The sequence below is a fragment of the Coloeus monedula genome, assembly GCF_965178545.1.
Source record: "Coloeus monedula genome assembly, chromosome: 20".
NCBI lineage: Eukaryota > Metazoa > Chordata > Aves > Passeriformes > Corvidae > Coloeus > Coloeus monedula.
In genome coordinates this window covers 7,129,122-7,149,417 of record NC_138800.1, presented here as the reverse complement: position 1 = coordinate 7,149,417, position 20,296 = coordinate 7,129,122, and the positions used below count along the sequence as shown (strand labels likewise).

Here is a 20,296-nt window from a genome sequence, read left to right as displayed (position 1 = left end):
GTGCAGGGTTAACACCCACCCTCACCCTGGGCTGCTGCGGGGCGCCCCCACCTCACCCCAATACCGCCCCAGCTCTGGGGACGTTCTCCCAGGGCCAAATCCTGCTCTCCCCTTCCCCACTTGCCCTCCGCAGTTCCTGGACTGGTTCCCTCCCACACCGCTCCCTCTCTGTGCCCCCAAACACGGCCCCGGCCGCGTCCCCATCCCCACTGGAGGGGGTGAGGGGGGGTGTGAGGGGCTCAGTGGGGCTGCGGGGTCACTTCTCCGTCAGCGAGAGCTGCAGGATCCGCTGCAGATCCTCTTCCTCCTGGCGCGTCCGGCGCTCCGCTTCCTCCTGCTCCCGCGCCGACAGCGCCATGGCCAGGCGCAGCTGCTCCGCGTAGCTGGGGAACAGGGCGCTGGGCCCCCTGCCACCCCCCGGCGACGGGGCCACGGGGGGACGCGGGGACGCCGTGTGCTGGGGAGTCCTGGCGGGCAGCAGGGGCTCAGTGGGGGCCCCGTGGGTCCGGCTCCCACACCCACTCCCCCCTGCGGGGCTGGCCGGACCTTACCAACCTGTCTCCCCGGCGGCCCTCGTGCGACATGGGGTGGGTGCCCGGCTTGCTGTTGGTCAGTGCTTCCCAAATGGTCACCTGTGGTCGGTGACAGAGGGGTGTTGGAGGGTGGCACCCCAAAACCCAGTCCTCCCAGCATGAACTCTGACCCGCCACCATGGGATGCAGGGATGAGCGGAGGTAGGGTGAGTGAGAATCGCGGGTGGCACTGGGACGGGGAAGAAGGTGGCAGTGCCCACCTGGTCGTACTCGCTGCCCGCTTCCAGCAAGCTCTGCTGGATGGCAAACTGCAGTAGGTCATCCTCGTCCTCCCGCAGGGCGTCCTGGTGGGTGCCCACCACGCTGTACCCCCGCGGCACCTCGAACAGCGCCGGGTCCATCTCGCACGCTCGGCACGAGGCTGTGGGGAGATCAGAGCTGGCCTGGCTGGGCATCCTGTCCTACTCCACTCTGCCAGTCCTGTGTCCCTTACCCTGCTGTGACCCACTCCCACCCCACCAGCTGTACCCCCAGACCCCACTGGGATCCCTTCCCATCCCACCTCACCATGTCCCCCCCACATACTGAGGGAGCTGGAGCTGCTGACACTGGAGGAGTCACTGCTGGGTGAGGGTGCCTCGCTGCTGGGGCTGTGCCGCAGGGAGCTGACAGGCTCGTCACACCCATTGAGGTTGCCGAAGGTTATTCGGGCATTGAGGATGTGGAAGATGGGGATTTCTGCAGGAAAAGGGAAAAAAAGCGAAGAGGGAAGCTGCCTGTGCCAGCCAGGTCAGCAGCAGAGCCCAGTCCATACCAATCTTGACAGGGAAGCCGGGTGGGAGGCGCAGGGTGATGAAGTCCCGCAGTTTGGCGAAGAGAGCGTTGCTTATTGCCATGAGGTCGATGATGGGGGCAACCTGCTCGCAGAGGGACAGCGGGTGGTCCTCACACAGCCACAGCTTCGCCTTGAACCTGCCGGGGACAGGCGTTGGGCTGGGGACCCCCACCTGTCCCTGCCTCGCTCTGCAGTAGTGTGGGTGGGGACACAGAAAGCCCGTGTCTGCTCTTCCCCCTCTCACTTCTGTGTCTTGGTGGTGAGCTCCATGGGCCGTCCCATGTCCCGGTTGCCCAGCTCGAAGTTGGGGTTGAAGTACTCCTCAGGGGTGATGGCAGTGGGGTTGGCGTGGCTCAGTGTCTGCGTGATCAGTGTCTGCATGGGGGGACAGCCCGGTGGGGTGAGAGGGGGAGGTCACACTGCAGGGCCACCCCCTCCACCCCCTGATGCACTCACCCCATTGTTGGGTCCCACGTGCTGCTCAGCGATGCCCAGGAAGGACTGCAGGGGGGTCTTACAGCCTGCGGGAGAGGAGGGGGTGAGGGCAGAGCCAGGGGTGCCCTGCCCGCCCAGCCCGTGCTGGCTCCACCTTTGCTCTTGCCCTTGTGCTGGTCCGAGAGGTGCTCGGTCCGTGTCCGTGTGATCAGCTCCACGTTGGAAGCACCATAGACCTGGCCAAGGAGGGGGAATGGCAGAGGTGGGTACCCCACAGCTGCCACCTGCTGTATCCCCCTGGGCAGCTCAACTCCCTGCCCCTCACCTTGGCCTCGTACCCATTCACCATTTCCGTCTTCTCGCTCCTCCAGCCCAGGATCCCAGACTTATTCCTGGCGTGACACAGCACCATGAGTTTGCTTGGACAGCCCGGGGTGCCAGCACTCCCGGGGGTGGGCTGAGTACCACCCCAGCCCACCTCTCGAAGGCGATGTTCTTGGTGTCGAGCTGGGTGGTGACGACGGGGGCCGTCAGCCGCCCCATCACCTGCTCCTCGGTGGGCTGCACAGCAGCCAGCAGCACCTCCTGGTCGTGGCCGGCCAGGGCCAGCGTCTCTGAGTAGACCACCCGCCTGTCATGGTCAATCTCCATCACCACTGCACTGCTGTCTGCAGGGAATGGGGTCAGGACAACCATGGTCCCCACCGTGTCACCTGGCTGGCGCTGCCAGCACTCCCCAGTGAGGGGGACATCTCGGTGTCACCTCACCTTGTCCCCGAAAGACGAAGCTGCGGTTGCCCCGCTGCCAGGTCATATGGTCAAAGCCCAGCAGTGTGGTGTCCACCCGCAGGTTCTGGCCACTCTTCCACACCTTGTAGGTGTCGCTGGGGCAGATCTTGGACACCAGGGGCACTGGGGAGAGATGCCAATAGCCCAGCCGGGGATGGGGCCATCTGCACCCCTGAGGGGGCTGCCAGCGCTGAGATAGGTGGGGGACACACCTGGGGAACATGGTGCCTTGGAGGAATGGGGGGGTCTGCAAGCTTGGGGTGTCAGAAGGCAAGGGGGCAGGTGACCCCCAGCCTGGGGATGGGGATGGATGCTGGGGCTGGGGGACTCTGCTGGGAAATTCCCCACTCCCCTCACAGCCAAGCTGTGCCCCGAGCTCACCCCAGCTGGTGAATTCCCACTTCATCTCCACGTAGAAGTCCTGGGCCTGTGGAGAGCACCGCGGGGTCAGGGGATCCCGGTGGCTGCAGCCCCCTGCAACCCCCACCAAGGGCGGTACCTTGCGCAGCTTCTCCAGCAGGACGGGGATCCCGGCCAGGCGCTTGATGGCTCTCTGGTAGTCACGGTAGCGCAGGACCAGCTGCACCAGCTCCAGGTCACGGGTGCTCACAGCCTCCTGCAGGACTGTGGGGCAAAGGGGCAGTGCCCAGGGCCATGGCACAGCATGGCAACCTGGCACTGCAGAGCTGGGCACTGCACAGGAGCCACAGGCACGCAGCACCAGAGTGAGCACGACCATGCCTGCACCCGTGTCCATGTCCACATCCATGTTCATGCTCGTGCCCACACCCATCTCCATGCCCATCTCCATGCCCGTATCTGTGTCAGGGCAGCTTGCAGGAGGATGGAGGGAAGCAGCCACGCTCTCACCTGTCCATCCACTGCGGTTCTCCTTGCCCACGTCGGCGCCATGCTTCAGCAGCACCCTGGCACACTCGAGGTGGCCCAGCGTGGTGGCCAGGTGCAGGGGAGTGCGTCCTCGGGGGTCCAGCTGCTCGATGTCGGCCTGTCAGGAGGGAATGAGACTCCGGGATCACTGGGGTGGCCAGACCTTGCCCTCCAGTGCTCTCCCACAGACATGCAGCTCCCAGACACAGAAAGCAGCCAACATTTGACAGTATCTGGGAGAGCATCCCCACCCCTGAGCTCCCCCAAGTGAGGCACCTCAAAAGCCTCTCCCCGCTGCCACTGCCAGACCCACGAAGAGGGCATGGAGAGCACAGTGGTGGCTGCCAGCACCCAGCACACCTCGGCACAGCCAGGCTGGGCTGCACCCACCAGGCGGGCACGGAGCAGGAGCACGGCATGGCAGCGGCGGGGGGGGGGTCACAGATGCCCCTGGCGCAGCGCACAGAGCTCTGCACATCTCGATGCAGCTGCAAGCTCCAGAAAAGCCCCCACGTCGGGGATCTGGGGGGGGCTGTGCCCAGTTGCCAGGCAGCAGCTGCCGGCAGCCCCCCTCCGCCAGGGCCGGGAGCGCGGCGGGCGCCGTGGGCTGCGGCGGGCGCACGTGTTCCCCTGCCTGAGCCGGGGGCGGGCGGCTGCGGGAGCGGAGCGGCTGCTCGGAGGATCCCCGGGGCCCTGGGGAGCCGTCGCTGGGGCTGCCGTTGTTTGTGCCAAACCCGGAGCCTGGCACCCGGCCAGCCCTGAGGAATCCCTTGCGCGCTGGCGGGTGGGCACCCCCGGCACCCACGGGCCCCGCTCCCCGTGTGGGAAGCGGCGTCACACCCCTGCCCAGTGCTGGGGACGTGGCTCGGGGAAGCGGGGGACACTCTCTGTGCCCCCCAGCACCCAGCTGGAGTAGAAGCCTTGTGCCCGGAGAGGGGCACTCAGATGCTGCCAGGGCAGGAGGCAATGGGGCAGTCCCCAAATAATGGGTTTTGGGGAGGCCGCTCTCAGGAGAACAAACCTGGGGTGCAAGATCCAAAGGTGCCAGCTGGGACCGGGCAGCCAGAGGTGTTTGGGCGTGGGCAGAGGTGGAGCATGGGCTCCCTGGTGCCCAGGGTCTCACCGGCAGCATATCCCTGCCTCGCTCTGGGCATGCCCTGCAGTCCTGCTGCCCCAGGGATGTTCCCATCCCTGCCTGGGCTGTGGGTATTCCCATGGCCCTCATCCCCAAAGACTCACAGGTAAGGGGACACCCCCCATCTACCCACACCACCGGAGTAAAACAGCCCCCCAGTTCCCTGGTAGTCAATGTGCTGCTCCAATGCTCTCCAGGCTGCTTCTTAATTGCACTAATGAAACGACTCTAATTAAGGCAATCGCCCCCCAGCTGTGGGCGGGAGTTGCAGGCTCAGTGGGGTTCCCCAGCTGCAGCTCTGCCCCAGCGCTGGGCAGGATGAGGGTCCCCAGTCTGGGGACATGGTGCTGGAGCCACCCCAGGGGACACAGTGTGACCCAGATTTTGCCAGCAAGAGCTCAGTCCTGAGCCCTGGTGCTGGGCTGGCTCCAGCTTGGGGACCACAGCACAGACCTCAAGGTGCTGCCTGTCCTGAGGCTGTGACACCCACTGGGGATGGTGACAGGGATGGGGGTGGCTTTGGGGTGGCAGCGGTGCAGTGCAGAACCGCAGCTCAGTCGCTCCTCCTGTGCCAGCCGGGCACGTGGCACAGCACGTCCCTCCACTGGGGTTGTCCTTGGCTTGGAGCACCCCAGCTCCCGCTCCTGGCTAGCCACGGGGCACATGGGCCAGCACGGGAAGATGGTGCCAGGCAGTGCTGTCCCTGTGCAGCCCCGGGTCCCTGTCACGCCCCAGGGGGAAGGCTGCCGTGAGGGGTGTCCTGGCACAACAGGCTCTGTGTCACTGCCTGCCACATCCTTGTGATGTCCCTGCCAAGGGGACCCACTGACCCTGGCTCCCTTGTGGAGGCAAGTGTGGATGGGAGCTCATGGTGACAATCTGGGGGTGGCAGACACAGAGCCCTTATGGGGACACGGAGAGGAGCAATGCTCTCAGCTGCCCCAGTGCTTCCCAACCCCAAACACCTGCACTCGGGAGGAGCAGCACGTGCAGCCACTGCCCTGTGGGGGTCACCAAGGTGGTGGGAGGGCAGAGCCCTGGGTAGGGGGACACCCGGCCCCCAGAATCTCACACAGCACCAGCCCCAACTCCTTATCTGGGGGATGCTCTGGCAGGGATAAGGGCTGAGCCGTGTCCCTGGATGCCCTGGACAGAGCAGGGGGCCTGGGCTGGCCCCCACCTTCTTCCCCCAAGCCTCCACCTGCTCCAGAGTCTGGCCTGCAGCACCCATGGGCCCCCTCGTGCACCCCTGGGGTGCACACACGGCTGGCTTTGCTCTCACCCTGAAAATGCCAGTGGGGGCCAGGGCAGAGCCCCTCCGCTTCCCAGGCAGGGAGGCTGGAGCTTCTCTGCGGGCAAGAGGTTCGGAGCCCCCCTCGCAGCCCCTCCACCTCCCCACGTCTGCCGAGCCCAGCTTTGATCTCCGCCGCGCCGGGCTCCTGGGAAAACTGACCCCAATTTACCACGGAAATAAAAACACTGGCCATGGGGTGGGAGACCGGGGCGATGCTGGCGCAGCCTCCGGCTGGACCCCACAATGGAGACGGGTGTGGCGGGAGCCATCGCCTGCATCCCGGCGGGAGCTTCGCGGCACAATGACCCCCGTTTCATGCATCACCAAGGTCCATCCAGCATGGCCCTCAGTGCCTTGGGGTTTGAGGACCTGGGCCGAGGGACTGGGGATGCTCAGCACAGCCTCCCCATCAGCCTCCCTCCAGCGCCTGCGGTTTCCTGCGTCTTCGGGGTTGGGTTTTAATTACCTGAATTGCAACGCCACGGGGGAGAAGGAGGCTGGGAACCCGCTGGGGAAGCACCCACACCCCGCTCCATCACCGGGCGGTTGGGAGGTTCCCGGGCTGAGGGACAAAGTGGGTCCCCTCGCCCTGCGAAGGACCCTTGTGAGGCTGGGGGGCTGCGCCCCGGCAACATCAGGGCCCGTGTCCCCCCCCACAGAGAGGCTCAGCCTGAGAGTGGGGAGCTGAAGGCTGCACCCCCAGACGGGTGGCAATACCCTGAGAAGCGGGGTGCGGGCCGGGGGTCTGCAGAGGCCTAGCAGAGAGCTGGGGACACGTGCGGAGGGATGCTCGGGGCTGCGTGTGCTGGAGGATGCAGGGGAGCCGCGGGTGGTACCCACCGCTCCGCGGCAGCCCCGGGGGCAGCAGGCACAGTCCCGGCGTGCAGGTGGGGACACACACCGCACCCCCAGAGCCCCGCCAGCGCAGACAGCGACCCCATCCCTGTCACCCCCCTCATCTCCATCCTCATCCTCACCCCGGCTCCGAGCATTGCATCAGCCCGAGCCGAGCGGAGCCGGGCCAGGCCGGGCCGTGCCGTGCCGGGAGTGTCCCCGCGCCGCCCCACCTGCTTGGCGCTGAGCTCCCGGTCCAGGTCACGGGCGCGGTTGTGCCAGACGAGGTAGTGCAGCGGGTACCTGCCCTCCGGCCCCTTCCTGCCCGAGCAAGACGCGAGCATCCTCCGTGCATGCTGGAGCGGCGCGGCGGGCGCGGCGCGGGGCGGCGCGGGGCGGGGGGGGCGCGGGGCGGGGCGGGCCGCCACCTCCCGCCCGGTGCTTCCCCGGCCCCCCCCGCACCGCCCGGCCTCATGGGACTTGTAGTTGCCCTGCCCGGCATCGCCCCCTTCTTCTTCCTCATCTTCATCCTCCTCTTTCCTCGTCTCCCTCCCGCACCGCTGAGCCCATCACCGCGGCCTCCGATCCCGCGAGGGGGCCTGCAAAGCGGCACCCCATTGGCAATCAGCATCCTCCCCAAATTCCCCCCTTTCCTGGGCTGATCTTCCCCCTCCCAGCTGGCCTCCGCTCCCCCCGTGGGGCAGCGGGCCCGAGCATATGGCGGGGCAGGGGTGAAGACGGCAGGTGGGGACCAGGTGGGGGCCGTGGGGGAACCCCTATTCCCGCCCCCGCTGCACCAGGCACGGGCCCCCAGCCCCGTTTCCTTTTCCGCCTGCGTCTCTCCCGGGCAGGCGTCGCGTTTTCCGGCTGCCGCCCGAGAACAATGCAAGGCTGGGCCTCTGCGGCCGCCCCGGCCTCCACCGGCGCCACGCTCCTGGCCCCCCCACCCGGCTGCTCCCCACCCTCCCATGGGGGGCACCCCCCCGGCATTATTCTGTGCTCAGCCGCGGCGGTGGCGGTGGTCGCATCCCCCCGCCCCTGTCCCCGCACAGCATCCCCCATCCCCCTGCCAGCCCCGCTGCCCCATGACGTCATGAGCCACCTCCTCGGCAGCCCGCGGTGAGGTCACCCCGCCTGCCCCGTGGTGCTGGGGGGCACGATGCGGCCCCACTGCCCTGGCTCCCGCTGGGCTCTGACCCCCCTCAGCTGTCTGTGGGGCCTCCATGGGGTGTCCCCTCTGGTCCAAGTGCTTAAAGGGTCACAGTAGGGAACAGACCGCAAATAGTCCCCAGTCCCCACACCCACCCCCAAAATCCCCTGTGGAGGGGGTGTGTGGCCCAACCCAGCGTCCTGGGGAAGGGGTGTGCCCGGGAGTGGGGTGCACAGTGTCAGAGGTGGCACTGGGAAGAGGGCTGGGGGTGGCCAGGACTGCGGCTGGATCTAGGACAAGTGTCCAGAGCAGGACTGAAGCAATTTGGGGATACCCTGGGCTGAGACTGGGTTACACAGGACCCGGAATAGGAATGGGACCAGTGCCATCCCTCCGGGATAACCAGGACAGGGGCTGGGAGCAGGACCAGGACAGTGCCCTGGGCTGAAAATGGGACCGGGATTGCACCGAGGACGGGGACTGGGGTCAGGACTAGGGGATGCCCGGGACCAGGAGCAGAGCAGCGGCAGGGCTAATGCCCAGCAGCAGGTGAGGTGCCCGGGTCCGGGACCGGGCTGTCCGGGGGGGCGTATGCAGGTGCGGGTGCGGAGCGGGGGCGGTGCCGGTGCGAATGCGGAGCGGTGCCGGTGCCCGTGCGAATCCGTGTGCGGGTCCGGGTCCGTGTGCGGAGCGGGGGCGGTGCCGGTGCGTGTCCCGCTGCGGGGCGGTGCCGGTGCGGGTTCGGGTGCGGCTGCGAGTGCGGGGCGGTGCCGGTGCCGGTGCGGGGCGGCCGCGGCAGCGCTGCCGGTGGCGGGGCGGGGGCGGTGCGGCCCCTCCTCCGCCGGGGCCGGGCCTGCGCCGCTTCCTGCGGAGCCGCCGGGCGCTGGGAGCAGCCGGCAGCCCCCGGCCCCGCCGCCCCGGGCCCCGCCGCCCCCGCCCCGCCGCCCGGCCCCCCCCCCCTTCCCCGCCGCCGCTCCCCCGGCGGGCCCGGGGGGCGCCGCCGCCGCCCCACGCTGGCGCAGAGGCCCGGGCCCGGGCCCGCCTCGCCGCTGAGGATGTCCCGGAAGGCGCCGCGGGCAGAGGTGTGCGCCGACTGCAGCGCCCCAGGTAAGGGCCCCCGCACCGGCACCGGCACGGCCCCGCCGGCCCCCCCCGCGCCTCCTGCTGCCCCCCGGAGCCTGCCCTGCCCGCCCCTCCGCCACCGAGAGCCCCCTCTGCGCCCCATGGCACCCCCCGGTGCGTTCCCCGCACCCCCGTCAGCCCTATCTGTACCCCGAGGTGTTTGCCCCCGGACTGCTCCCCATGACCTCTTTTGCATCTCCCTCTACGTCCCAAATCGAGACCCCTTTTCACCCCCTCTGGGTGGCCCCAGGATCGCCCTGGTTATTCCTTTCTGCGCTCCACTCTGCACACCCATGGCACCCCCACCGAGTCCCCTGTCTGCCCCGCAGGAACCCTCTGATGTGCCCCCAGTGAAACGCCTTGATGAAACCCATGACCCCCTTGGTGCACCCCCTTTTAGCCCCCTGGAATACCCCAATACACCCCAGACATAGCCCCGATACCCCGGCATGCCGTCCTCCGTGCCGCTCCGGTCCACCCCGCGTGTCCCCACCGCCCCCCTGCACCACCCACAGCCTTCGCACCCCAGCGCGGGGGCTGCTGGCACAGGCTGGGGACGCGCCGGTCGGTGCCAGCAGCGCTGGTGGCCCTGTAAAGGGTAGGATGATGGGGGACACCCTCCTGCATCCCACAGCACCCCACAGCCAGCACCCACCCCAGGCGGATCCGGGCTTGGCGGTGCCGGCTGGGTGAGCCGGGCGGCCGCCGCGCTGCAAGCCGGAGCCGAGCCTGGGCAAGACCATTCCCATCCCCGGCGGTGCCGGTGCCCGCAGCCCCCACGCTGGGCACGCGCCCGTGGGCGTCACGGTGGTTTTGGCCCCCCAAACCCTGCCCACCGTAGGGCCGGACCCCAAACCTGCCCGTGGCCAGTGCAGGTGGCCCCACGGCAATGAATGAACGGGTCTCCGAGCCGGCCCCGGAAAGCTGCCCGCGGGCCAAGGCTGTGCCGAAATTATTCCGGCCACGTGCCAATGGCCGGATCCTGCCAGGAGAGCTGTCGGCACGCGTGGGCGAAAGGCTGCCCTGCCTCCAGGCATCCCCCGTGCCGGCGGGCAAGCGGGGGGCCAGGGGTTCCCGGGGCGGTGCCGGGGCTCCCTGCTACGGCCAGGGGAAATGGAAACCAGTTTCTTCCAATCTCTTATCGCCTGGCAGCCATGGGAGGAAATGAGTTATAAAGTCCAGAGGCCGTTTCCTACCGCGCTGGGAGCACAGGCTGTCGCTGCCGGGGATGCACTGCCTGGCCCTGCATGGGGGTTGCCTGTGGGGTGCTCTGATCCCTCTGCCCGGGCTCCCTTGGCCCCATGGATGCTGGCTGGCCCCAGCCCTGCCATCACCAGTGCGGGGCCGAGTGCTGGGGGTCCCGGTATCAGTCCATATCCCGGTGTAGGGATTGATGTGCTGGGAGCTCTCTTGGACTCCAGGATCCTCCCACGGTTTGGGGTGTCCCAGTGCCTGCGCTCCCCGAGCTGCTGCAATGCCCACCCGCATCCCACCGCATCCCAGCTGTCTTAGGGCGGGCGGGGGTGTTGCCCCGGGGACACTCTGGATCTGCCCGGTTGGGGGGCCGCGGGCCGGCTCCCCCCGCACGGAGCGTCCTGTTCCCGGCGGTGGCCGTGGGCAGCGGGCGCGAAGGCACAGATGCCGCCGCACCGGCTGCCAAGGCGCTGCCATCTGCGTGCGCGGGGCTGCCAGGCTGGGGGGGGGCCACCACTCCCCGCGGCCACCCCACCCCGGCCCCGGGGCACTGCAGCATGGCAGGATGCCGTGCCCCCCCAAAACAGTGTCCTCAGGGCTCTGGGGGGATGCGTGGGGAGGGGTCCGGGACCCTGCAGAGAGGAAGGAAGTGGGGGAGGCTTGGCTGGCTGCCTGCCTTCCTCCCTCCCTCTGTGAGGTCGTTGGGCCACTGTCCCCCCTCAGGCCATCGGGCAGGTCAGTGCGGCCACCCCCCCCAGGCCCTGTATCCCCGAGCTGCCCCTTCTTGTGGGACAGTGTGGTGTTTATGTAGGACCTACAGAAACAAGGGGAGGGGGTGGGGCTGGGCAGAGGGTGGCAGGACTCCCCCGTGTGCCCGGCAGAGGGGACACCTGGGAACGATTCAGCATCGACACCCCGTGCCTGGCTGCTTTCCCGGGAGGAGGGGGGCTGTGACCCAGCGGGGGTCCTCAAATCCTGTCCTCATGCTGCTGCGAACAGCTGCAGCCCAACGGCTGCACCACGGGGCCAGATCCCCTTGTCCCCAGGACCCGTTTTTGGGGTGCAGGCGTGGCGAGCTGCTGCCTGGCCGGGAGCAGTGCCCCCGCGGGTGCTGGGGCTGGTGCCAGCACGGGGCCAGCGCGGCTGCTCAAACGGTCCTTTGTTCCCGGCTGGGACACAAAGGGCTCCAGTCCGGCCGGCCGGGGCCAGCAGCGGGGCTGGAGGGGCACGGCAGCGTGGGGGGCCATGGCACCTGCCCCAGAGCTGGGGTGTCCTGGGGGTTGGCTGCGCCGGGGTGCTGAGGCTGCAGAGCTGGTGACCACCCTACGTCGGAGCCCATGGACTAGGGGTGCCCACCCATTGCAGGGCACACTGCCACCATCCAGGACCCCCCAAACACTCAGCCAGGGGCTCTGGGGGTAAGCGACCTCGCAGCAAGCCAGGGTGTCCCTGCTCAGGGTGTGCTGGCATCATCCCTGCCACCAGCTGTCCTCCTGATGGTGGGGGGCCAAACTCTGCCCCCCTTTTGGCTGGTGGTTGCTATGGGAAACCCGTGGGTTTCCCCTGGTGATGAGCTGAGCCCCTCTCCATCTCTCGGGAAATGGTTGCTGTGGCAACGCATCCCCCCTGCTGGATGGATGCATGGGGAGGGGACCACATGGGGAGGGGACACCCGCTGACACCCCCATGCCACCCCCAGACCCTGGCTGGGCATCGATCAACCGCGGGGTGCTCATCTGCGACGAGTGCTGCAGCGTGCACCGCAGCCTGGGCCGCCACATCTCCATCGTCAAGCACCTGCGCCACAGCCCCTGGCCTGCCACCCTGCTCCAGGTGGGTGCTGGGGACACTGGAATGTGGGGAGATGCACACCGGGACCCCTCATGCCCACTGGGCCCTGCCTGTCCCCTGCAGATGGTGCACACCTTGGCGAGCAATGGGGCCAACTCTATCTGGGAGCACTCGCTGCTGGATCCGGCACAGGTGCAGAGCGGGCGCCGGAAGGCAAACCCCCAAGACAAAGTGCAGTAAGTGCCCCCTGTGCTGTGGGGAGAGGGTCAGTGCTGGCTGGGAGCCCCCTCCTCACCCCAGAATCCACTGCCCACCCACAGCCCCACCAAGTCGGAGTTCATCCGTGCCAAGTACCAGATGCTGGCCTTCGTCCACAAGCTGCCCTGCCGGGATGATGACGGCGTCACTGCCAAGGACCTCAGCAAGGTGGGGTGGGGGCTCAGGGATCCCCCTTTGGCAGTGGGGACAGATCCCCCCCGTTACCAGCTCTCTCCTCCGCAGCAATTGCACTCGAGCGTGCGGACGGGCAACCTGGAGACCTGCCTGCGCCTGCTCTCGCTGGGCGCCCAGGCCAACTTCTTCCACCCGGTGAGCACTGGTGGGGCTCAGGGACCCGAGAGATGGTGTGGGGCCCAGGGGGTCCTGCAGCCCCATCCCACGTGCAGGCTGCGGGGCTGAGGCTGCCATGCCCACAGGAGAAGGGCACCACGCCACTGCACGTGGCCGCCAAGGCCGGGCAGATCCTGCAGGCAGAGCTGCTGGTGGTCTACGGTGCCGACCCTGGGGCGCCCGATGTCAACGGCCGGACCCCCATTGACTATGCCAGGTGAGGGCAGGAAAGGGAGTCACCCCTGCCTGCACCCCCACCTAGGGTGGGCATCACCCCTGCTGGCCCTCCCACAGGCAGGCAGCGCAGCACGAGCTGGCAGAGCGGCTGGTGGAGTGCCAGTATGAGCTGACCGACCGGCTGGCCTTCTACCTCTGCGGCAGGAAGCCGGGTGAGTGAGGGGGTCCTGGGGTGAGGGGGTTATCCTGGAGGGACCACAGGGCCCTGCTCACCACCCCTCTCTTTGCGCAGACCACAAGAACGGGCACTACATCATCCCGCAGATGGCTGACAGGTGAGTGCCCGGCGCCCGTGGCCCCGCTGCCCTGTCCCATGTCCCCCCCAGCATCCCCGCTGGGCTGAGGGGGGGACCCCGGTCACTGGAGCATCCCTGGGGGGCGGGGGGGTCGGCGTGCCCGCGCGTTTAACGTCCGCCTTTATCCTGTTCTTCCCTCCGCTGCCTTCTCCGGAGCGCAGGGTGCGCCCAAAGTGCATGGCACAGAGGTATTGTCCGCTCGGCTCTTGGCTCTGGGGGCCCCCCATGCTGCTGGCATGGGCCCCCCCTGCAGCCCTGGCCGCTCGGCCCAGCCCGGCACCTGGGGGGCACTCGGGGAGGGGGGGTCCTGCTTGCCCCCTGCCACCTCATCCTCCTGTGCCTGCCCACCAGCCCTGCTTGGTGAAGCCCCCAATGCCTGAGGGGAGGGGTCCTTGTCCTGGTGGGGTGCAGCTGGGGACTGTTTTGGTGGGAACAGGCCAGGAATGACCCCCACTTTTTGTTTCCCCCGTACCCCCCAGCCTGGACCTCTCTGAACTGGCCAAGGCAGCCAAGAAGAAGCTGCAGGCGGTGAGTGGGGGCCGCTGCAGGGCTGGGGGTGTCCTGCCTGCTCCCCTCATCCTGCCTGACACTGTCCCCTGTCCTGCAGCTCAGCAACCGCCTCTTCGAGGAGCTGGCCATGGACGTGTATGACGAGGTGGACCGTCGGGAGAACGACGCGGGTGAGCGGGGGGTGCGGGGTGCAGCTCCCCGGGGCCGGGGCGGGCGTCACGGCGCGGGGAGGAGCAGCCGGCGGGGCCGCGGCCGAGCCCCGCGCTCCCCCCGATCTGGATGCGTCCGCCGGGACCGCAGGCCCCTCCTTCTTCATTCCTCCGGCCGGGAAGGTTTGCTCAGAGCGAGGGGCCGCCGCTGGGTGCCAGGGCTGGGGTGCTGCTCGAGGTGGGTGCCGGGATCCCCCAGGGACGGGGGCTCAGCCTGCAGTGGTGCCCCTGATCTGGGGGGTTGGTGGGGTGGGGGCTACCCTGTTTCCGTGGCGGGGCGGGTGCCAACAGACGTGTCCAACCCTCTTCCCACCAGCTGGGGGGTGCTGAGCTGGTGCCTGAAAGGGTGAAGGGGGGGGGGGGGGTCCTGCTAGGGGGTGCAGGGGGGACCCCAGCCCTGCTGGGTGGCTGGGGGAGGTGATTCCCGTCAGCCTGGCCAGGCTCCGCTCCCAACCCCAGCAGGCTGGCCCTGCGCCCGCGCCTGCGTCCTGCTGGCTCCGGGCCCTGCAGCCTGCTTGTCCGGGGGGGTCCAGCCCCTGTGTCCCCCAGGGTCTGACACCAGGTGCCCTCCTGCAGTCTGGCTGACAACGCAGAACCACAGCACGCTGGTGACAGAGCGCAGCGCCGTCCCCTTCCTCCCTGTCAACCCCGAGTACTCAGCCACGCGCAACCAGGTGAGGCCCTCTCTAGCACACGACCACCCTGTGCACCCGGATGCCTTCTCACCCCCTTTTTCCCCCTCCTGCCCCCAGGGCCGGCAGAAGCTGGCCAGGTTCAACGCCAGGGAGTTTGCCACCTTGCTCATCGACATCCTTGGGGAAGCCAAGCGCCGGCAGCAAGGGAAGAGTCTGCTCAGCCCCACAGGTGAGGCATGGAGGGCAGCGAGGTGGGGCTGAGCCCTCCCCCCTGCCCTGTGCTCAGCACCCCCCTGCCCTTCCCCAGACGCCCTCGACTACTCGCTGCGGAGCCAGAGTGACCTGGACGACCAGCACGACTACGACAGCGTCGCCTCCGACGAGGACACAGACCAGGAGCTGCTGCGCAACGCCTCCCGCAACAACCGCGCCAGGGTGAGCCCGGGCCCCGGCCTGGACCCCCACCCAGACCCCTGGCTCTGGAATCCTAACGCTGAGCTCCTCTCCCTGCAGAGCATGGACTCCTCCGACCTGTCAGATGGCCCCATCACGCTGCAGGAGTACCTGGAGGTGAAGAAGGCTCTGGCTGCCTCTGAGGCCAAGGTGCAGCAACTGATGAAGGTGAACAACAGCCTGAGCGATGAGCTGCGCCGGCTGCAGCGCGAGGTGGGTGTGGGGCCGGCGGGACCCCCCTCGTCAGTGTTACCCTCATCCTCGCTGATGCCTTCCCCCTTCTCCCTGCTGCAGATCCACAAGCTGCAGGCAGAGAACACACAGATCCGGCAGCAGACTGGTCCTGCACATCCAACCCCAGCCCCCAGCGAGCGGCCAGAGCATGGGCACCCCCCAGGCACGGCCCCCCCACACCGCCGGGACCGCCAGGCCTTCTCCATGTACGAGCCGGGCTCGGCGCTGAAACCCTTCGGGCAGCCGGTGGAGGAGCTGGTGACACGGCTCCAGCCCTTCAGCCCCGGCGTGAGTGTGCTGGGGTGGGTGGGAGGGTTTTGGGGTGCAGCAGTCCCCCTAGCCCCACAGGGTGCTGGGTCCCATCTCCGCGGGGCCGTAACCTTTCGTGTGTCGCCAGGAGGTGGAGGACGAGGCTCTGTACTCCATGCACATCCCGGCCAGCGTGTACCGGGTAAGGGGGCCGCAGCGGGGGCGGCTCCTGCATGGACATGGTGGCTGTCGCCTGCCCAGGATGTGGCCTTTGGGATGTCCTGTCCCCCCACTGCCCTGCACCCCCTTGGGTCAGGCTGGGGACCTCCCCAAGGGATGGCAGCTGCGGGATGTTCCTGCATGCAGGGTGGCGGTGTCCCCTGTGTTCGTCCTCCCCTGCACGTCACCAGGGTTGGCTCCAGACCCTTCTGCACCCTGTTCAGCATGGGCTTCCCCTCTTTTCCCCCTCCAGATCCGGAAAGGTCCATCTGCCTCCTCGGTGCCCTTCCCTCCATCCTCCCCGCTGCTCTCCTGCCCGTCTGATGGTGCCCGACACATGGTGACGTATTGGGGAGGGGGAGCAATTCTTGGGGTGAGGAGACTCCTGACCCTGTGTGGGGATGGGGCTGGGCAGGGCTTGACACTGCTCCTCTGCCCTCCAGAGCAAGCTGGACCGGCATGGCAGCGGCACCGACAGTGACTACGACAACACGCAGGCGGGTGAGGTTCTGATCAGGTGAGTGGTGGGGCTGGGGGCTGCACCAGGGTACATGGGGACACAGGGGCTGACACTGACCCAGGGTGGTTGGTTGGTTGGTCCCTGCAGCATGGAGGGGAAGCGGTTTGTAGAGCTGAGCAAGGATGAGGACTTCCCCCATGAGCTGGACCCCCTGGATGGGGAGCTGGACCCCGGGCTGCCCAGCACGGAGGATGTCATCCTCAAAACTGAGCAGGTCACCAAGAACATCCAGGAGCTGCTGCGGGCAGCACAAGAGTCCAAGCATGACAGGTAGGACTGGGGCACAGACTCAGGGTCCCTCTGGACATCCAGACCAAGGGTGGCGGGGGCCATGCCTTGCCACCCTCCATGGTCAGAGTCGCTGTTCTCCACGGTGTGGTGCTCACCCTTTCTCCTTGCCCCCAGCTTCGTACCCTGCTCAGAGAAGATCCACTTGGCTGTGACGGAGATGGCATCACTTTTCCCTAAGGTACAAGGAGCGGTGTGTCCCTGGGGTGGGGGTGGTCCCCACCAGACACTGCCAGCCCTGTCAGCATGGGTTCTGACACTGGTCCTGTGCTCTGCCACAGAAACCAGCACTGGAGACGGTGCGGAGCTCCCTGCGGCTGCTCAATGCCAGCGCCTACCGGCTGCAGAGCGAGTGCCGCAAGACCGTGCCCCCCGAGCCTGGCGCCACCGTGGACTACCAGCTCCTGACCCAGCAGGTCATCCAGTGTGCCTACGACATCGCCAAGGCCGCCAAGCAGCTGGTCACCATCACCACTCGCGAGAAGAAGCAGTGAGCGCCAGCCCGTGTCCCCCTGTGTCCCCAGGCCCCCGCGCTCTCCGTGTCTCCCTTCCCTCCAGCAGCAGCTGGCACCTGGGGTGAGCGTGGCTGCAAGTGGCCTTTTTGGGGAGCCGGGGTGCAGGGTTCCTCGTGCCCCCCACGCCATCAAGGAGCTGGTGCTCAGCCTGTGGGGTAGGTGCCTGCATCCCCCTGTACAGCCCCCTGCCCGCCCCGCGGCACGCGCCTAACTTATCCTGTACATAGCCTCTGTAGCTGTCCGTGGCGGTGGTGGCCTTGTACCCCCACCTCCCACAAAGCCCCTCTCTGGGTGGCCGGTACCCCCGAGGCCACCCACAGCATTACACTGGACTGGGGCGCCCGCGGGCCCCCCCTCCCCGGGCGTTCTGAACCCCTCCCCGGGCGTCCTGCCCCGTGCCGGGGCCACGCTCCCCACTGTAAGATGTGTCCTTGTACATTTGTATCAATAAAGGTGTGAGCATTGCACGGGCGCCCGGCTCCTGTGCCCATGGAAGGTCCGTGGCTGCAGGGGGTTCAACTCCCCCGGCGCCAGGCAGGGCTTGGCCACGTGTCTCTCCCGTTTCACCCAGTCCCCTTGGCCCTGCTGGCGGCCGCTCACGCCATCCCCGGCACAGCCCTGCTGTTTGCCCAGCCCCGGGGCTGGGCTTTCCCAGCACGGCCCCGCCATCGCTCTGCGAACCCGCCGACCATCGGGGCTGGCGGCTGGGGCTCCTGCCGCCTCCATGCTGTCCCCGGAGGGTTTGGTGGCCGCAGCCGCGGTGCTCATGGGGCTGGCCCTCCTAGCTTGGTGCCTTTGGGCAGGGAGGCTGGAGGTGCCTGGAGACGTGGGAGAGGAGGAGGAGGAGGAGGAGGAGGAGGAGGAGGAGGAGGAGGAGGGGATCCTCTTCATGGCCGAGGAGGGCTCGGGGCACTGCCGGCTGCTGTGCAAGCCCTCGGCTCTGGCCCAGCACCTGGTGCGGAGCTTGGGGAGGTCAACGGCGCTGCGGGGGGGTCGCTGGCCGTGGCCGCGCTGGCCAAAGCTCCAGATGCTCTGGCAGCTCCTGCAGCCACCTGAGCCGGAGCCGGTGGTGGCCCGTGAGCTCCTGCAGCTGCCCGACGCTGGGGTGGTGGCCCTGGACTGGCTCGTGGGGCCGTGGGGGGCTGCGGGTGGCGGTGGGGGGGTCTCCAGCCCAGTGCTGCTGCTCATCCCCAACGCTGCCGGGAAGGTGACGGGGGGGCTGCTGCAGCTGGGGCTGCGGGCGCTGGAGCGGGGCTTCATCCCTGTCATTTTCAACCGCCGGGGCCACAACGGCTGCCCCCTCACCACCGCCCGGCTCCAGCCCTTCGGGGACCCCGGGGACTTGCGGGAGGCTGTGACCTACCTGCGGTGCCGGCACCCCTCTGCCTCGCTGCTGGCCGTCAGCGAGGGCTCGGGCTCGGGGCTGCTGCTCGCCTACCTGGGGGAGAGCGGCTCCTCCAGCCGCCTGGCCGCCGCCGCCTGCCTCTCCCCCATCTTCCGTGGCCGGGACTGGTTTGAGGCCGGGATGCCCTGGCTTTACGAGTGGCCGCTGCTCCTCCACCTCAAGCAGGGATTGAGCAGGTCAGTGGAGTCCCTTGGGCTTGGGGAGGTGGAGGAGGTACCCCGGGAACCCCTCAGTCATCCCTGGGGGTGTGCATGCGGTGGGTGCTGCTGCCGGCACCGGGAGCCTCAGTGCAGGGGCAGAGGTGCTGAGGGCAGCAAAATGTGCTGGTTAATGAACACCAGCCTGGAGCTGGCTGCCATGGGGCCAGCTGGGCCACCACATGTGTCCTCAGCCTGGCTGGGGCTGCGGCAGCATCTTGGGGTTCCTGAGCTGGGAGATCCGTCACCCCTGGGAGGGATCGGTGAAGCCCCTGTGTGGTGTTGGACCCCTAGGGGTGAGTGGGGCTGGCCACTTGCCCTGCACTGCCCCTTGTCCCCAGCACCCGACCCTCCTGCTGGTTCTGGGGGGGACTCTGACGTCAACCCATAGCTGGACAGGGGGCTGTGACTGCTGCGTTCCCTTCCCAAGGGGTCTGGGTTCCCTCTTGCCTAACACAGCCAGGCTGGAGTGGGCCAAGCACCGGCTGGGACAGGAGACCTGTCTGCCAAGGCCTTGAGCAAGGGGCACTTCCCCGGGTGGTGCTGAGAGCTTGTGGGGGCAAAGGGATCCTGCAGGTGGGAGCAGATGGGGGCCAAAAAAATGCAGGTAAACCCAAAAACATAGGGGCAAACAGGTGACGGGTGCAGCCGTGCAGCAAGGTACAGTGCTTATTGCAGGGATGGGGTATTGGGGGGTGGGCAGCAGACGGTCTCCCCCCTCCCTATTTCCCGATACCCACTGCAAATGCTGCTGTCACGGCAACGGAATGGGAGTGCCGGCTGTCTCCCGTTGTCATGGCATCCGGGCTGCGCTGTGGGGACCCTCCAGGATCCCTGACAAGGGGCTGGGATGGCCCTCCCGAGCCCTTCTGGGGCTGGGACAGTCGAGGTCACCCCTATTCCCTGCATGAAGGGCAGGACTGTCGAGCAGCCCATGGGCAGACGAGCTGGTGGCACCCACGCCGCAGCATCCCTGTAGCCCCCAGCTCCAAGTGCCATCCCTATGACCCTCCACCCCTCTGGCAGCACACTCCAGCCCCTGCCAACATTCCCTGTGGTCCCCATGCCATACAGTATCCCCATGTCTCCCCGTCCATAGCAACATCCCCGAAGTCCCCAGCACATCCATATGGGGACATCCAGTGTCCCCATAGCTCGCAGCATTCCTCAGCCCCCCGGCGGCATCTCTGCACCTCCAAGCCCACGGCGGCTGCCCCATTCCCGCAGGTACGCGGGGGCCCTGGCCGAGGTGGTGGACATGGACATGCTCCTGGGCAGCCGCTCGCTGCGGGAGCTGGAAGAAACCCTCTTTTGCCGGACCCGGAGCCGCCCCACCAGCTGGGAGTGCTACTGGGAGCGCAACGAGCCCCTGCGCGACGCGGACGAGGCGGCGGTGCCGGTGCTGTGCCTCTGCAGCGCCGACGACCCCGTGCGCGGCCCCCCGGCCCAGAGCCTGCCCACGGAGCTCTTCCGCAGCAGCCCCTACTTCTTCCTGCTGCTGACCCCGCACGGGGGGCACTGCGGCTTCCCCCGGCGGCGGCCGGGGCGCTGCTGGGCCCACGAGGCCGTGCTGGAATATTTCAGGGCCATGGCCGAGTTCCTGCGGACGGAGGAGCGGAGGAAGGGGCTGCCGCGGCCCCGCAGGTGGGGGGGTCCCTCCGTCGAGCCCCCCGTGTTCACCTGGCAGAGGTCCTACACGCGGTAGCCCCCCCCCCCCAGG

The 20,296-nt window shown here is 68.1% G+C and overlaps 3 protein-coding genes across 6 annotated transcripts; 2 read left to right on the top strand and 1 right to left on the bottom strand.

The window, feature by feature from the left end:
• Nucleotides 1–256: 256 nt before the first annotated feature.
• On the bottom strand, nt 257–7,105 carry ANKRD13B (ankyrin repeat domain 13B; the record flags this gene model as incomplete). The annotated part of the gene is made up of 15 exons (XM_082294721.1): nt 6,977–7,105; nt 3,463–3,598; nt 3,092–3,216; nt 2,974–3,019; nt 2,572–2,715; nt 2,282–2,471; nt 2,129–2,195; nt 1,958–2,039; nt 1,825–1,889; nt 1,613–1,743; nt 1,348–1,505; nt 1,119–1,271; nt 794–954; nt 556–632; nt 257–467 (listed from the first exon to the last, which is right to left on the bottom strand). The coding sequence occupies exons 1-15, from the start codon at nt 7,085–7,087 to the stop codon at nt 257–259; spliced, it is 1,857 nt and encodes a 618-aa protein (XP_082150847.1). The 5' UTR covers nt 7,088–7,105.
• Nucleotides 7,106–8,888: 1,783 nt separating this feature from the next.
• GIT1 (GIT ArfGAP 1) lies at nt 8,889–17,402 on the top strand. 4 transcript variants are annotated; one of them, XM_082294458.1, is made up of 22 exons: nt 8,889–9,000; nt 11,909–12,042; nt 12,124–12,236; nt 12,321–12,426; nt 12,502–12,588; nt 12,696–12,826; nt 12,904–12,998; nt 13,079–13,121; nt 13,304–13,330; nt 13,622–13,670; nt 13,750–13,822; nt 14,438–14,535; nt 14,614–14,725; nt 14,804–14,931; nt 15,010–15,162; nt 15,244–15,471; nt 15,581–15,634; nt 15,905–15,991; nt 16,095–16,168; nt 16,259–16,441; nt 16,577–16,640; nt 16,741–17,402. In XM_082294458.1, the coding sequence occupies exons 1-22, from the start codon at nt 8,949–8,951 to the stop codon at nt 16,951–16,953; spliced, it is 2,304 nt and encodes a 767-aa protein (XP_082150584.1). In that variant the 5' UTR covers nt 8,889–8,948; the 3' UTR covers nt 16,954–17,402. The 4 variants fall into 4 exon arrangements, with proteins under 4 accessions (XP_082150584.1, XP_082150585.1, XP_082150586.1 ...); XM_082294459.1 differs by lacking the exon at nt 13,304–13,330; XM_082294460.1 differs by lacking the exon at nt 15,581–15,634.
• Nucleotides 17,403–17,698: 296 nt separating this feature from the next.
• On the top strand, nt 17,699–20,281 carry ABHD15 (abhydrolase domain containing 15; the record flags this gene model as incomplete). The annotated part of the gene is made up of 2 exons (XM_082294870.1): nt 17,699–18,555; nt 19,804–20,281. 2 exons carry the CDS (start codon nt 17,699–17,701, stop codon nt 20,279–20,281), a joined length of 1,335 nt encoding a protein of 444 aa, XP_082150996.1.
• Nucleotides 20,282–20,296: the final 15 nt, after the last annotated feature.